Source organism: Podarcis melisellensis, assembly GCF_964234715.1.
Source record: "Podarcis melisellensis genome assembly, chromosome: 10".
NCBI classification, from domain to species: Eukaryota; Metazoa; Chordata; class Lepidosauria; order Squamata; family Lacertidae; genus Podarcis; species Podarcis melisellensis.
Window position 1 is genome coordinate 64332153 of NC_138542.1, and position 14974 is coordinate 64347126.

General features: G+C 46.4%; 1 protein-coding gene across 1 annotated transcript; it reads left to right on the forward strand.

The window, feature by feature from the left end:
• Positions 1-401: 401 nt before the first annotated feature.
• Positions 402-14968, forward strand: LOC309378773 (sulfotransferase 6B1-like; the record flags this gene model as incomplete). The annotated part of the gene is made up of 6 exons (XM_081927418.1): positions 402-546; positions 2878-3062; positions 5727-5853; positions 9391-9485; positions 11209-11392; positions 12403-14968. The coding sequence occupies 6 exons, from the start codon at positions 402-404 to the stop codon at positions 12519-12521; spliced, it is 855 nt and encodes a 284-aa protein (XP_081783544.1). The 3' UTR covers positions 12522-14968.
• Positions 14969-14974: the final 6 nt, after the last annotated feature.

The following is a 14974-nucleotide window of genomic DNA, read 5'->3' on the forward strand; positions in this document are numbered from 1 at the left end:
CTACAGAGCTATGGTGCTATTAAGGACACACACACACAGGTTCATTAGGAACTCATTAACCTCCTGAGACAACACGCCACTCACACCAAGAGCCCCATTTGTTAATGAGTGTACCGCAATCATTTGTACAATTACAATCCTGGTTATTTTCCACTGTTGCGTTTTCGCTCATTTCTGTGCCAGAAGCCAAGTTTCAGTGAACTATCTCCCCGATTTGCTGTTTATCTAGATAACCTTTCTGTTCCTTTGCATTTATTGTAATCCATAAAGATAAGCCCCCAAATGCCTCTTCGAGATGTTACAAAGTGCATAAATGGGTCTTTTCCAGCTCCTTTCTTGCTCAGTCGCTGCTAATAATCGCCCGGCTGACCAGAGGTTTCCTTCTCTCCTGGTTTGGGAAGATGTCGTCGTGCAGTGAAGACGATCTCATGCACACCTTCAACGGCATCACTTTCACCATCAGGACTTCGCCCGAGCTCTTAAAATCCCTGGACACGTTTGACGCTAGAGAAGACGACATCCTTTTGGTTTCGTACCCAAAGTCTGGTAAAGTCTCGCTTGATTCGGAATGGGGAAAGAATCCTAATCTACGCCTTCTTATTCCAGGCTTAGTTAACTAGAACAAGAAATTCTGTGTGTGTGAGAGAGAGAGAAGCGGAGAAGAGAGGAAGGGGGATTGAGATCCAAGCTTGACTTAACTCCGAGAAGCGATGCAAAAACTGGTTTACCAGAGAGAGCTGTGGTGGTCTCGTTTGTTTATTTATTTAAAGCATTTACATGCTGCTCTTTTGCCAAAAAGCCTTCCCGGTGCAGCTTACAAGAATCAGTAGCGAGACAGTCCCTACCCCTCACGCTTACAATTTAAAATACACGGCACATGAGGAAAAAGGGATGGGGAGGGAGGAGGAAAAATGCAGGTTGTTACACCTGTTCTTAAGGTTACAGTTCTTATAATATAGTCCCATATAGTTCCGTCTACAGGAATACTGGCTGTCTTTGAGTAACCCCCTATGTCCCAATCAGATCTGGTTTTTGACGACTCATGGTAGGATCACGAGAGCAATAGGCCTGGTAGTTAATGTGCAAAGTAGCCTTGGTATTGAATCTGTATTTGTTGTGAACCCTCTAGGAAAGGGTTGGTTTTTTTTAAAAAAAAAACTTGACTTTTCACCCCCACCCCTGGCATGACTGGATTAGTCAGCTGGAAGACTTAATTGCTTAGTAAGTGTGCAATTAATCAACTCAAACATTAATGGGCAGCTTTAAGGACTCAGGAGTTAATCATGCAAGTCATTGGCCGCACTGTCAATTGTCGGAAGCGATTAACAAACTTTGTTCATAGAGTCAATCAATGACTCCATGACGACAACGCTCTACTTCCACTGGTTCAGTGACACAATGCTTTTCCAGTTTCTGAGCATTGCTGGTACAAAGATTGCTGTTGCGCTCAGGATTTGCTATTATTATTATTATTATTATTATTATTATTATTATTATTATTATTATTAGCTTCCCATAAGCAGCTCACTAGCCGCTGTGAGAACAGGATGCTAGGCTGTTATTGTGGTTGTTTAGTCGTTTAGTCGTGTCCGACTCTTCGTGACCCCATGGGCCAGAGCGTGCCAGGCACTCCTGTGTTCCACTGCCTCCCGCAGTTTGGTCAAACTCATGTTGGTAGCTTTGAGAACACTGTCCAACCATCTCGTCCTCTGTCGTCCCCTTCTCCTTGTGCCCTCCATCTTTCCCAACATCAGGGTCTTTTCCAGGGAGTCTTCTCATGAGATGGCCAAAGTATTGGAGCCTCAGCTTCAGGATCTGTCCTTCCAGATCCTGGAATGAACAGTAGTATTTAGATAATATTTGGGATACGAAGGGAAAATGCAGAACTGTCTGCAGAACTGTGCCGGACAATAAATTAGCCACCACGCCACACAGATAAGAGAGGCATGGCGGTGGGGTTGCCGTGAGGCTTAAAAATGGCAAATTGATGTGGAGAACTGAACTCAAAAGCGTGGAAAAATGAGAAACGGATAGAAACTGAAACGGACAGATCTACTGCACATCTCCCTAGCTAGTATTGAGCTATTGCAAGTGACTTGCAAGGTTCCTTTTGTACAGTAATTTTGAGCACAGTCACACGCACTCCAGTTTGAGGAATGCTCTCCTCTTGCCCCAAGTGGGGGAGGGGGGTTAGGAACCATATCCCTTCCCAGTTAGGACAGGATGAGCTCCCACTATCAGTAAATGTACAGGGAGCCCTTTACAAAATAAAGAGCCTGCAAAACCTTGCTTCTTTCTCTTGTGGAGCAAATTCCAGCATTCAGTATTTTCCCCCTTCTCTTCTTCAGAAATGAAATTGACCAGATCCAAAGTTGCTAGCCAAACAAACCCATCCTTTTACTTCGGGTTTCATTGCTCTTTAGAGAGGAGCATCTTCAAAATAAACCCGCTAAGGTTCCTTGTCCTCAATCTGCATCAATCTGGAGGCAATTATTTCTTATCCTTGGCAATTAGACCGTTTATGGTTCTCCTGTGTACATAACCTCCATCACCCAGTTTATCAAGCCATATATATTCAACACTTTGCTGGTACAGTGGTACCTCGGGTTACATACGCTTCAGGTTACAGATGCTTCAGGTTACAGACTCTGCTAACCCAGAAATAGTACCTCGGGTTAAGAACTTTGCTTCAGGATGAGAACAGAAATTGTGCTCCGGCGGTGCAGCAGCAGCGGGAGGCCCCATTAGCTAAAGTGGTGCTTCAGGTTAAGAACAGTTTCAGGTTAAGAACGGACATCCAGAACGAATTAAGTTCTTAACCCGAGGTACCACTGTATTGTTCATGCTTTTCCCCCTTTCTTTTCTCCTCTCCCGCAGGCACTCACTGGCTGGCCGAGATCCTCATGCACCTCTATGCACCCAGAGTGTCTTTAACATCCCCAATTGAATTTGGAGATCTTTCCAGACTGGACCAACTGGACCGTCTTTCAGGCAAGAGAATCATTCCAACCCATTTGGATGGCAACATGCTGCCACGCGCTTTTACACTCAAGCAATGTAAGGTGAGATTTGGGCGGGGTATTATTTCAGGCACTGGGGAAGAAATAAATAAAAAGGTTCCCGAAAGCCGCCCAGTGAAATCTGGTTGGCAGCCCTGGTTTTGCAGCTAGGTGCGCATCTTGATCTCAAAATGATATTTTTACAAGCCTCCCCAAACTCTGCCGAGCAGTGCATGAGATTCCTGGGGTCTCGGCCCTCAACCAGGGTCTGCGCCTCTTCAAGGGAGAAATAAGGTGCAGCAGAGTCTGCATTATTGTTGAAATATAATAATGATAAAACAAAAAAAATTTCCTTCCAGTAGCACCTTAAAGACCAACTAAGTTAGTTCTTAGTTCGTGTGCATGCACACTTCTTCAGATACGGTTGATGGACTTCCATTTCATGCGGCTCAATGTGGTGCCTTCCATAGTTCCAGTTACAGATAGGTAGCCGTGTTGGTCTGCCATAGTCAAAACAAAAAAAATTCCTTCCAGTAGCACCTTAAAGACCAACTAAGTTAGTTCTTGGTATGAGCTTTCGTGTATCTCAAGGTATCTGAAGAAGTGTGCATGCACACGAAAGCTCATACCAAGAACTAACTTAGTTGGTCTTTAAGGTGCTACTGGAAGGAATTTTTTTTGTTTTGACTATGGCAGACCAACACAGCTACCTATCTGTAACTATAATAATGATAATAAATTTAATTTATAGCCCACCTTTCCTGGCCAGAGCTGTGCTCAGGGTGGCTAACACCAATAAAATCACAGTAAAAAAATAATAGGAGGAAAAGGGGGGGGGAGGGGAAAAACCCAAAGTAAAATACAGATTAAAATGCAATTTAAAATGCAGCCTCATTTTAAAATAGCTGATAAATCAAGACCATAAGGGGAGGGAAACGTAAGGGTCAGACCGAGTCGAAACCAAAGGCCAGGCAGAACAGCTTGGTCTTGCAGACCCTGCAGAAAGATGTCAAGTCCTGCAGGGCCCTGGTCTCTTGTGACAGAGTGTTCTACCATGTCGGGGCCAGTGCTGAAAAGGCCCTGGCCCTGGTTGAAACCAATCTAACCTCCTTGAGGCTCGGGACCTCCAAAGTGTTGTTATTTGTGGACCTTAAGGTCCTCCGTAGGGCATACCAGGGTCATGGGGCCAGCATGACTAAGCTGCTTCTGGTGAACCAGAGCAGCGCATGGAAACGCCATTTACCTTCCTGCCGGAGCGGTACCTATTTATCTACGTGCACTTTGAAGTGCTTTCGAACTGCTAGGTTGGCAGGAGCAGGGACAGAGCAACGGGAGCTCAGCCTGTCGCGGGGATTCAAACCGCCGACCTTCTGATCAGCAAGTCCTAGGCTCTGTGGTTTAACCCACAGTGCCACCCATGTCCCTTTTTTACTCAGGATAGACCCACTGAAATGAATGATCCGGGGGCTGGACTAGATGTTTGCTGGGAAGGAATGGGGCAGAATTCAATGGGGTGCTGTGGAGGTGAGAAGCAGAGGCGCTGGACTAGATGTTTCTCATGATCCCTTCCAACTCTACAATTTGATGAATCGATGATTCTATGATCAGGACTAAGGGATCAGCCATACTTCATTTTGTGCCCTGATTTGTAGGCGCACGTCTGCGCTTTCCAGGGTCTGAGTCAGGTTACTCTGCTTTCCCTGGGGAAAACCTGCCGTTTCCTGCTGAATCGGAACAAACATAAACTTACAAAAAACCTGATTGACGTTTGTTCCAATTCAGTGATAAACAGTAGGATTTCTTGGTGGGACGAAAACGCTTGGACCTGTCGCTGAGAAGCATGCGCCTGCATGCACAACTTGTGGCACAAGTCTGGATGAGCCCTTAGCTACGATCAATCGTTTCAACAGGTCTGCTTTGAATAAAACTTATCTCTGCTGTGATTTGGGGGGGAAACAGTAGCTCAGTGGTAGAATTCACATTGTGCCTCTCCAAAACTCACCGCTAGTCAGTATAGCCTTCGGCAACCTGGTGTTCTCCAAATGCTTTGAACTACAACTCCCATCAGCCCCTGCCAGTATGGTGATTGATTGGGGATGATGGGACTTGTAGTCCAGCAACACAAGGTTGGGTGGGTGTAGAGATCATATTGAGCACTAGCTGGTGGCTGGTGCGTCTTGGTACCAATATGGCAGATGCTAGGCAGGGGTCTGCAAGGTTTACCTCGCCTGGGCCGGTTCACTCCAGCGGAGATCCCTCCATGGGGTGGATCACGTGCACCCCCACGATTTCTGGTGTATACAACTGCACAAACGCAATTTCCAGCATCTGTGCATGCACAGACAAGATTTGCGGCACTACGGAAGCGAGTCCCCGCGCCTCGCTTAGGTGTGCTGGTTTAGTGCAGCACGCAGGGACTCACCGAGCGGGAGGCTCAGTTTGGAGGCTGCTCGTGGGCCGGTTAAATGACCCCCGGGGGCCACTTGTGGGCCATGGGCCTTAGGTTACCTACCCCTGTGCTAGGAAGACCAGGAATTGGTGGCTCCATAGTCAATTTTAGGCAGATCTACCCCTTGACTGGTTGTAAGAAGGCAGGCAGGTGGGGCATTGAGAGTGGTGGGGGCGATGCCCCATTCACTCTAACTGAGGAGCTTCCCATTGGCCTGACTTGGTAATAGAGCACCTTTGGATTTCACCGCCTTATTAACGTGTTGTCTTCGTTTGCAGGCTATCTACATCATCAGAAACCCAAAAGACATTGCGGTTTCCATGTATCATTATTACAGAGACAATCCAAACCTCCCCACCATCGATTCCTGGCCTGTTTTCCTGGAGATGTTCTTAAGAGGAGACGGTAAGAAGACTGAATAGCACCTTTCCTCTCTCTCTTGCCTTGCAAATTCTAGTGCATGGCGACAACCCCAAGTGAAAATAATACGAATTTTCCCTCCTTGGTGGCTGGCTGTATTGCTGCAAATGAGAGAGGAAGTTAAATGCTTCTGAAGACCAGTTGTAGGAAACCTCCGGAAGAGCGAGTGCTCTTGTGCTCAGATCCTGCTAACTGGTTTCCCACAGGCATCTGGTTGGTCAAGGTGAGAACAGGATGCTAGACCAGGTGGGCCATTGGCCAGATCCAGTAGGTGTTCCTTATGCTCCTGTTTTCCCAAGAGATCATCACCTGGATTATTGGCTTCTGTTTCCTGCTTGCTCCCCAGAACCTCCAAGTCCTTAGAGGGTTTTTGGACTTGTATATGTAGAAACCCTTTTGTTGTTTAGTCGTGTCCGACTCTTCGTGACCCCATGGACCAGAGTACGCCAGGTACTCCTGTCTTCCACTGCCTCCTGCAGTTTGGTCAAACTCATGCTGGTAGCTTCGAGAGCACTGTCCAACCATCTCGTCCGCTGTTGTCCCCTTCTCCTTCTGCCCTCCATCTTTCCCAGCATCGGGGTCTTTTCCAGGGAGTCTTCTCTTCTCATGTGACGGCCAAAGTATTGGAGCCTCAGCTTCATGATCTGTCCTTCCAGTGAGCACCCAGGGCTGGTTTCCTTCAGAATGGATAGGTTTGATCTTCTTGCAGTCCATGGGACTCTCAAGAGTCTCCTCCAGCACCATAATTCAAAAGCATCAATTCTTCGGCGATCGGCCTTCTTTATGGTCCAGCTCTAATTTCCATCCCCCTACCTTAGGTTGGTTATTTTGGAACGTCAGATCCAAGTTCTGAAGACCACAAGGCAGACACTCTGACTGCAGCTGCATTAACCCTCGGCTGAGGTCAAGGGTATGAGGCCCTGGTTCCTGTTATCAAAACATTGGTCACATCATTTTACTGTATGGCTGTAAAAAGAAAAAGGGAAAAAAGCTCCCACAAAGCTGGAGATCCAAAGATCAACCGAGCAACAAATTGAATTGGTGTCATTAACAAAGGAACGCAAATTGATGCTGTGATTTGTAGGATAAGAATCAAAATAGTAATTTGAAGTGTGACTTGAGATGCCTTCCTTTCTTCCTTTTTGTACCTTTGCTGTCCGTGGACTTGATTTGACTTAAAAGCAATAAGTGGACTTTAGCTGGATAAGACAACCGGTCCATTTAAGGCAGAGTTGGGAAATGTTTATTTTTGTTTATTAAATTCCTATGCTGCCCTTCGCCCGAAGATCACAGGGTGGTTTGCAATATAAAAACACAAAAATACATGCCGTAAGTACAAACAGAAACAATAGTACCCCTGGCCACAATATTATCATTATAGATGCTGCTGAACTCCAGTTCACATCAGCACCAGCCAATGGTAAGGGATGATGGGAGTTGTAGTCCAATTGCACCTGGAAGGCTGCAGGTTCCATATTCTTGCCTGAAGGATTGGTAACTGTTCACAGCAACAGAGAAAGTGTAAAGGGCAGGGGAATCTTTGGGCCTCTAGATGTTGCTGTGCTATGATTTCAATCTGGCCCGGACAGTATGGATAATGGAAATAATAATAATAATAATAATAATAATAATAATAATAATAATAATAATAATAATAATTTATTATTTATACCCCACCCATCTGACTGGGTCTCCCCAGCCACCCTGGGCGGCTTCCAACAAAGTATTAAAATACAGTGGTCTGTTAAACATTCAAAGCTTCCCTAAACAGGGCTGCCTTCAGATGTCTTCTAAAAGTCTGGTAGTTGTTCTCTTTGACATCTGGTGGGAGGGCGTTCCACAGGGCGGGCGCCACTACCAAGAAGGCCCTCTGCCTGGTTCCCTGTAGCTTTGCTTCTCGCAATGAGGGAACCGCCAGAAGGCCCTCGGTGCTGGACCTCAGTGTCCAGGCAGAACGATGGGGGTGGAGACGCTCCTTCAGGTATACTGGGCCGAGGCTGTTTAGGGTTTTAAAGGTCAGCACCAACACTTTGAATTGTGCTCGGAAACAACATCATTAGTCCAACAACATCTGGAAGGTGACATGTTCCTCACTCTTGTCCTAGACTATAGGACAAGACTTTTTATTTTTATCTGTCTCTCCTCTCTGGTGGATTGAGTGGGCGAGACCAATAGCGAACCCAATTGTCAAGAGGGCAGTTTCTACACGTGCCGTAGAGGGAAGTCAAGGGCAGATGGGGCTCATCAAGCTGGGAAGAGAACTCATCTAGGAGAAGGAAATCCTGACCCCAAACATCCACTACCTTGTGGAATATCTTCGGGAAAAGAATAGGCTAAGGAGTATAAACCCTACACAAATCCGGTGCAGAATCCGGTGAAGAAGAAGAAGAAGAAGAAGAAGAAGAAGAAGAAGAAGAAGAAGAAGAAGAAGAAGAAGAAGAAGAAGAAGAAGAAGAAGTAGTTTCCCTAGCCACTCTGGGCGGCTACCAATCGAGTGTTAAAAACAATACAGCATTAAATATTAAAAACTTCCCTAAACAGGGCTGCCTTCAGATGTCTTTTAAAAATAAGATAGCTGCTTATTTCCTTCACATCTGTTGGGAGGGCGTTCCACAGGGTAGGTGCCACTACCGAGAAGGCCCTCTGTCTGGTTCCCTGTAACCTCACTTCTCGCAATGAGGGAACCGCCAGAAGGCCCTCAACGCTGGATCTGTGTCAGGGCTGAATGATGGGGGTGGAGACGCTCCTTCAGGTATACAGGACCAAAGCCATTTAGGGCTTTAAAGGTCAGCACCAACACTTTTGAATTGCCCCTGGAAACGTACTGGGAGCCAATGTAGGTCTTTCTGGACCAGTGTTATGTGGTCCCGGCAGCCACTCCCAGTCACCAGTCTGGCTGCCGCCTTCTGGATTAATTGCAGTTTCTGTGTCACCTTCAAAGGTAGCCCCACATGGAGCATGTTGCAGTAATCCAAGTGGGAGATAACTAGAAAAAGGTTGGATGGCACCTTGTACGCCTCCTTCCGGCAACTTCAGCAGCCAAGCTGGTGCCAAACGCCTTGCTCTGCTTTCCTTTGAATCACAGGTCAAGAGGGGAGTCTTGTTGTCTGGTATCCCAAGACCTCCATACACACTGACAACACAGCAATTTGACTTCACCCTCAGAGGTTCACTCCATTGTCTCTCGAGACAAACAGATGCCTGCAACCTCTCTGACTGGGTACTGAATGCGTGACAGCCTGAAAGAAGCCAAAATTTGACTGTGGCTATACATAATCTTTAGGAGGGCCTATCTTCCTCTGGTATGAGAATTTCACTCCATCCTTCTGGCTGTGCAGAGTTCATGGAAATTTATGTATTTATTTTATTACATTTACACTCAACCTTTCCTCCATTTTTCTCCCCTCCCCCATTTTATGTTCCTGACAGCCCTGTGAGGTAGATTAGGCTGAGTGGGGGATCTGAACGCCTGGTCCAGCAAATGCCTCCAATAATAACCTCACTTTTGCTCTCCTTTTCTAGTTGTCTGTGGATCCTGGTTTGATCACGTCTTAAGCTGGGAGAAACACACCGATGACAAAAACACTCTGTTCTTGTTCTACGAAGATATGAAACAGGTAAGACTAATATCTGCTTTTTTTTCTCATGTAGGAAGAGAAAAGCAAGGCAAATCTAAACTCAGCAAACTCCTAAATTCCTGTGAAAGTTAAATTTATGATGCTCAAGTAGCAAACAGTTAAAAGACATTTATCCCACCTTTCCTCCCAAAAAGATCAGAGTAGCAAATGTGATCCTCCCTCTAATTTGACCTGAATCGGGAGCAAGTGGCGCTGTGGTCTAAACCACTGAGCCTCTTGGGCTTGCTGATCAGAAGGTCGGCGGTTCGAATCCCCGTGACGGGGTGAACTCCCGTTGCTCTGTCCCAACTCCTGCTAACCTAGCAGTTCGAAAGCATGGCAGTACAAGTAGATAAATAGGTACCACTGCAGCAGGAAGGTAAACAGTGTTTCTGTGCGCTCTGGCCTCCGTCACAGTCTCCTGTTGCGCCAGAAGCGGTTTAGTCATGCTGGCCACATGATCTGGAAAACTGTCTGTGGACAAACGCAGGCTCCCTCGGCCTGAAAGCGAGATGCGCGCTGTACCCCATAGTTGTCTTTGACTGGACTTAACTGTCCAGGGGTCCTTTCCTTTAACTTTTTGTTACTTTGACCTGAACAACAACCTTGCGAGGTATGTTAGCCCCAAAGGTTACCCAGTGGGGTTTGTGGCCGAGTAAGAATTTGAACCCAGGTGTCCTTTATTAAATGCCAACATAGCATCCTGAGAGGGAATAAATGTGGAATGTTTTGTTCCCCCACTCATAAGTCCTTGCAAGGTAAATAAATGTAACGGAACCCCTGACCATTAGGTCCAGTCATGACCGACTCTGGGGTTGGGGCCCTCATCTCGCTTTATTGGCTGAGGGAGCCGGCTTACAGCTTCCAGGTCATGTCGCCAGCATGACTAAGCTGCTTCTGGTGAACCAGAGCAGCTCACGGAAACACCGTTTACCTTCCCGCCGGAGTGGTACCTATTTATCTACTTGCACTTTGACGTGCTTTCGAACTGCTAGGTTGGCAGGAGCAGGGACCGAGCAATGGGAGCTCACCCCGTCGCAGGGATTCGAACCACCGACCTTCTGATCGGCAAGTCCTAGGCTCTGTGGTTTAACCCACAGCGCCACCCACATCCCTTCCTTGCAAGGTAGCACCTGTGTTAATGCTGCCAGCGGAGCTTGGGCGATTCAGTACCAGGAAGATGGGTGGGAAGCTTCTGTTCTGCTCATCTTTATTTAGGCATGACAACCAAGAAGTAGCTGAGTTCGGATACCCCTTCGGATCTTGAAATATGGGTCCCCTCAACAAAATTTTAAATTCAGCTTTGTAATTCGGAATTTATGTGATTTGATTTGATTGGCCAGTTAATAAAAAATATTTTTTTAAAAAAGAGGTAGCTGAGTTCATTAGTGCTTCCTTCCTGGTAATTCTGTAGAGCAGAAAATCTGTGGTCCTCCAGGTATTATTGGACTTCCAACTCCCTTTATTCCCCAGTCAGCTTGGCCAAGGCACAGGGGTGATGGGAATTGTATTCTAGCAAAATCCAGAGGTCTGCAGGTTCCCCATCCTTGGTTCATCGAATTACTGTCTTGGGTTCTTCCATGATTCAGGTGCAAAATTGTGCCTGCTTCAACCCCCCCCCAAACCCCCACCCATAGCCCTGCCCAATCTTTGCCGAAAAGCATTTCAATGGAGCAGGTGCCTGCAGCAGCTCACCCGATCCTCTGCTGTTTGCGTCTCCCAGGACCTCCCAAAGGTTGTGAAGAAAGTCAGTGCTTTCCTGGCGCTCAACACCAGCGAGAGCAGGATCCACGAGATCTGCAAGAAATCCTCGTTCAGCGAGATGAAAACCAACACGGAGAAGGAGAACGATCCGAACCACACGGTCTGCGCGCTCACGTCCAACCGGAAGCTGGTATTCCGAAAAGGTAAGGGGAGGCGGAGGAGGGTTGAGCAAAACCGGTCCATTTCTGCTTCTCCCACTCTCTCATTTCTCCAGCCTGAAGTTCAGGCCACAATTTTGCACTGAACTTCATTGCTGCTGCGTTCGTTTGCATTTTTTAAAAAATGAATAAATAAATGTCCTCATGGAAACCAGCAATTTAGTGCATGCTTTTCATAAATAGCCATGTTTCCAAGCAATTTTCCTTTCGCCGTGCCCTATGGAGCACTAGAATAACCAACTGGTGGGATGCTATAGACTGGATCCTCTGTTTACTCCCAGGGGCTGCAGTTTTCCAGGTGAATGAGGACTCCAGTCTCCCCCCTTTATCTCCCTTATCTTATCTTAATTTCCCTGCTTCTCTCTCCTGCTTGCCAACACTCCTATAATCCACCCAGCCAGTATTGCAGGACAAAGTGTCTGGGTTTATCTGAAACCAAACAGAGGCCAGACACAGCGAAGAAAACAAGAACATCGTGAACAGGTGAAAGGGTTGACAGGGTGGCAGCCCGAAGAAAACCTCGGCTGGAACGGGCAGAGGCGAAGCCTTTAACGTAGGACGTCCCAAGTTCAGTCCCAGGGTGAAGTTTGCTCCGGCTACATGGCTGGGATGGCAAGAGCCTTGGGGTCTGCGGAAGGTAGCCAGCACTGAGCACAATGCACCAGGGAGCAAAAAATAAATAAATGTTTAGGGCTGGGAAGACATCTAGCTCAACCCACTGCTCCATGTAGGATCTGCAAAGCAGGATGCAGCTGCGGCAATCCAATCTGTACAAGGATTGGTTGGAAAGAGAGGAATGGGGAGAGGAACCAGCCGGCGAACCCCCAAGGGGAAAAGACTCATAGCCAAGGGGATGGTGGTGGGATGACCATGAGTGGTCAAAAGACTGGGAGAAGGATGAGGCATTGGAAGCTGAAGAGGCAATAGGGTTTAGTGAGCAGTCAGAATCTGCGACAGAGCGCAGTTTTAATTTTTTCCCATCGCTCATTCTCCAGGTGCCGTCGGCGACTGGAAAAACCATTTCACCCCCAAACAGAACCGGATGTTCGAAGAGACATTTAACAAGAAAATGAAATTTAGCGAAGTGGCAAAACATCTTGTCTACGAGTTCTGATTGTGACGGCAACCAGCCACCAGCTGGTGACTGTACGGAAACGTTTGTTGGGGAGGTCTGTATATATTTAAAAAGGCTTGAATTCTCCAGACTTTGGGGTTATGTCTCTTCTAAAAAGGAAAGCGGAAAGTGTAAATGTGGGAAAGGGTGACCAAATGTTGCAGTTTATCTGTCCATAATCTGAAGCCTCTCCACTCCATTTCACTTACGCCCATTTTCTGTTTTCTCCTCCTCCCTCCAAACAGTCTGTCCCCACTTGATCACTGGGGTTCCTGTTCCTTCTGATTTGACATCACTGCAAATGTTTGGCTTTGGTATCACCTGCTAATATTGACTTCTTGTGTATTGGCAGTGGCAGTGTAGTGGTTAGAGTTCTGGACTCTGACCTGGGATACCAGGGATCAAATCCCCACGCAGCCATAAAAGAGACCTACTGCAAACGAGTCTGTCAAGCATGAAACTAGCCATTTAAGAGGCTAAAATAAAGTCACAGCACAAGGAGAAATTGTTTGACCCTAGCAGGCATTGACAAATTGCAAGGGGGGAAATGGCACTTTTCCATAATGTCAAGTTTGCAGAACTAGATAGACATGTTTTGCTAATGAGAAGATTGGAAAACGTTTATTGAGTATATGGGGGGGGGGGAATTGTGTACACTTGAAAACATTGGCAGCATTAAGATAAATTCAACAGTGTAAATAAGTTTTGATGGATGCAATAATGGAATCCTGAATGGTTTAGTTTTTGTAAAATACGCAGGGATTTATGATATGCAAAATGAACCATGGAAAGAGAAGAAACGAAGTCACTGATATTTTAAGGATGTTTAAATGAGTGTTTTAAACTGTAAAACAGAAAATTTAATAAAAATTATATACAAAAAAGAAATGTAAAATGCAGAAATGTAAGACTTCCAGTTTATATCTGCAAAAAGGCAAAACTGTTAGATGGGGAACTTGCGCCGTACTGATGTTTGCTGGTCTCCATCTGTCACTGAGAATGTAAGAACTCTAACCCTTCCCTCCATCTAATCTTCTGAAGCCACCCAAGTGGATGGCCAACACTCGCTCTTGTGGGAGTGAGTTCCACAGTCTAACTAAGCATGGACCATTATCTCGGACCCTGACCTATACCGACTGCAGCTGATGGAAACAAAAACTCGGCAACATCTAGAGGCGAGAGGTACTGTGCCCCTCTGAGATCGGGCGCGTTCTTACGGATAGACCGACCCCTCTTAGACAGCCATTTATCGGGCCGTGATGTGTGCGATGTCAATATCCCCAGCCTTCTTATCCGCGCTTAGAATTCAATCCCTCTGCCACAGAGGATTTTATAAAGAAAGCAGGGGAAAAATATGTATCGCTCCGTGGGGACTATTCTGGCAGTCGTTTTTACGAGCGCGCCTGCAACCATTTAACAAATCGGCGTCACAAATTATAGCGGGGATGCGTAAATGAAAAGAGCCGGAGGCTGCGATGTGCTCAAAACCCCTGGCAATTCTGTGCTTCTGGCTTTGGAGGAGGAGGAAGGTGGCAGCAACATCTAGTGGCCAAAACAGGAGGCAGAGGAAGAAGCACCTGATTTTTGCAGTTCTCAGGGCAGCTGCTTTCCAAGCAAACACCGTTGATTTAAGACCATCCCTCGCTGAACCTTGCAAAGGGAGCACAGTTACCTTCGACTTCATCAGCTAGTTACCCCTGGATTGGTACAAATCATGCTTGCCCTGGGTCTCTAGGGCAAAGGATCGCCAGTCCAACTTATTAGTACACCCCCTCCGCACCTCTGCCTCTTATCCTCACAAGAATCCAGTGAGGTAGGTTATTCATTTATTACATTTATATCATAAGTGAGATAATATCCAAGGAGCTCAAGGTGGCATACATGGTTTTCCTCCTCCTCATTTAACCCCCCACGACAACCTTGCGAGGTAGGCCGAGAGGCAGTGACTGGCCCAAAGAGGAAAAACCAAACCAAACCAAACCAAACCAAACCAAACCAAACCAAACCAAACCACAGAAGTGTGTTTTTTTAAAAACCTTTTTTATTCTTGGATAGAAAAGCGAAGCCTACTCTGATTAAGATTTCTTTTAACCATTGGCAGCTCATTACCTGAGCTTATAAATAATCAACAAGACAAATCAATTATCATTCATATATATATATAGCGCCTTTTACCCAACCAAGCAACTGAGCAGTAGAAGTTCTCCATTTCCAGCTCCCAGAAATTTACTAAACACAAAGGACACAACATAACTCCACCCGCTGGAAGAAAATTTATCCTATACAGTATTTAAGCAAGTAAGAAGATTCCTGCTGCGGGAGGCCAAGGTCCATCTGATACACAATTCTGTTGCTACCTGAGTGTAACAGCACTCTCCTGACTTGCGAGTCCCAGCACCTGGTAATTTTCTGAATACAACAGTCAGAAAACAGTGCAACCCACCCTCCACTCA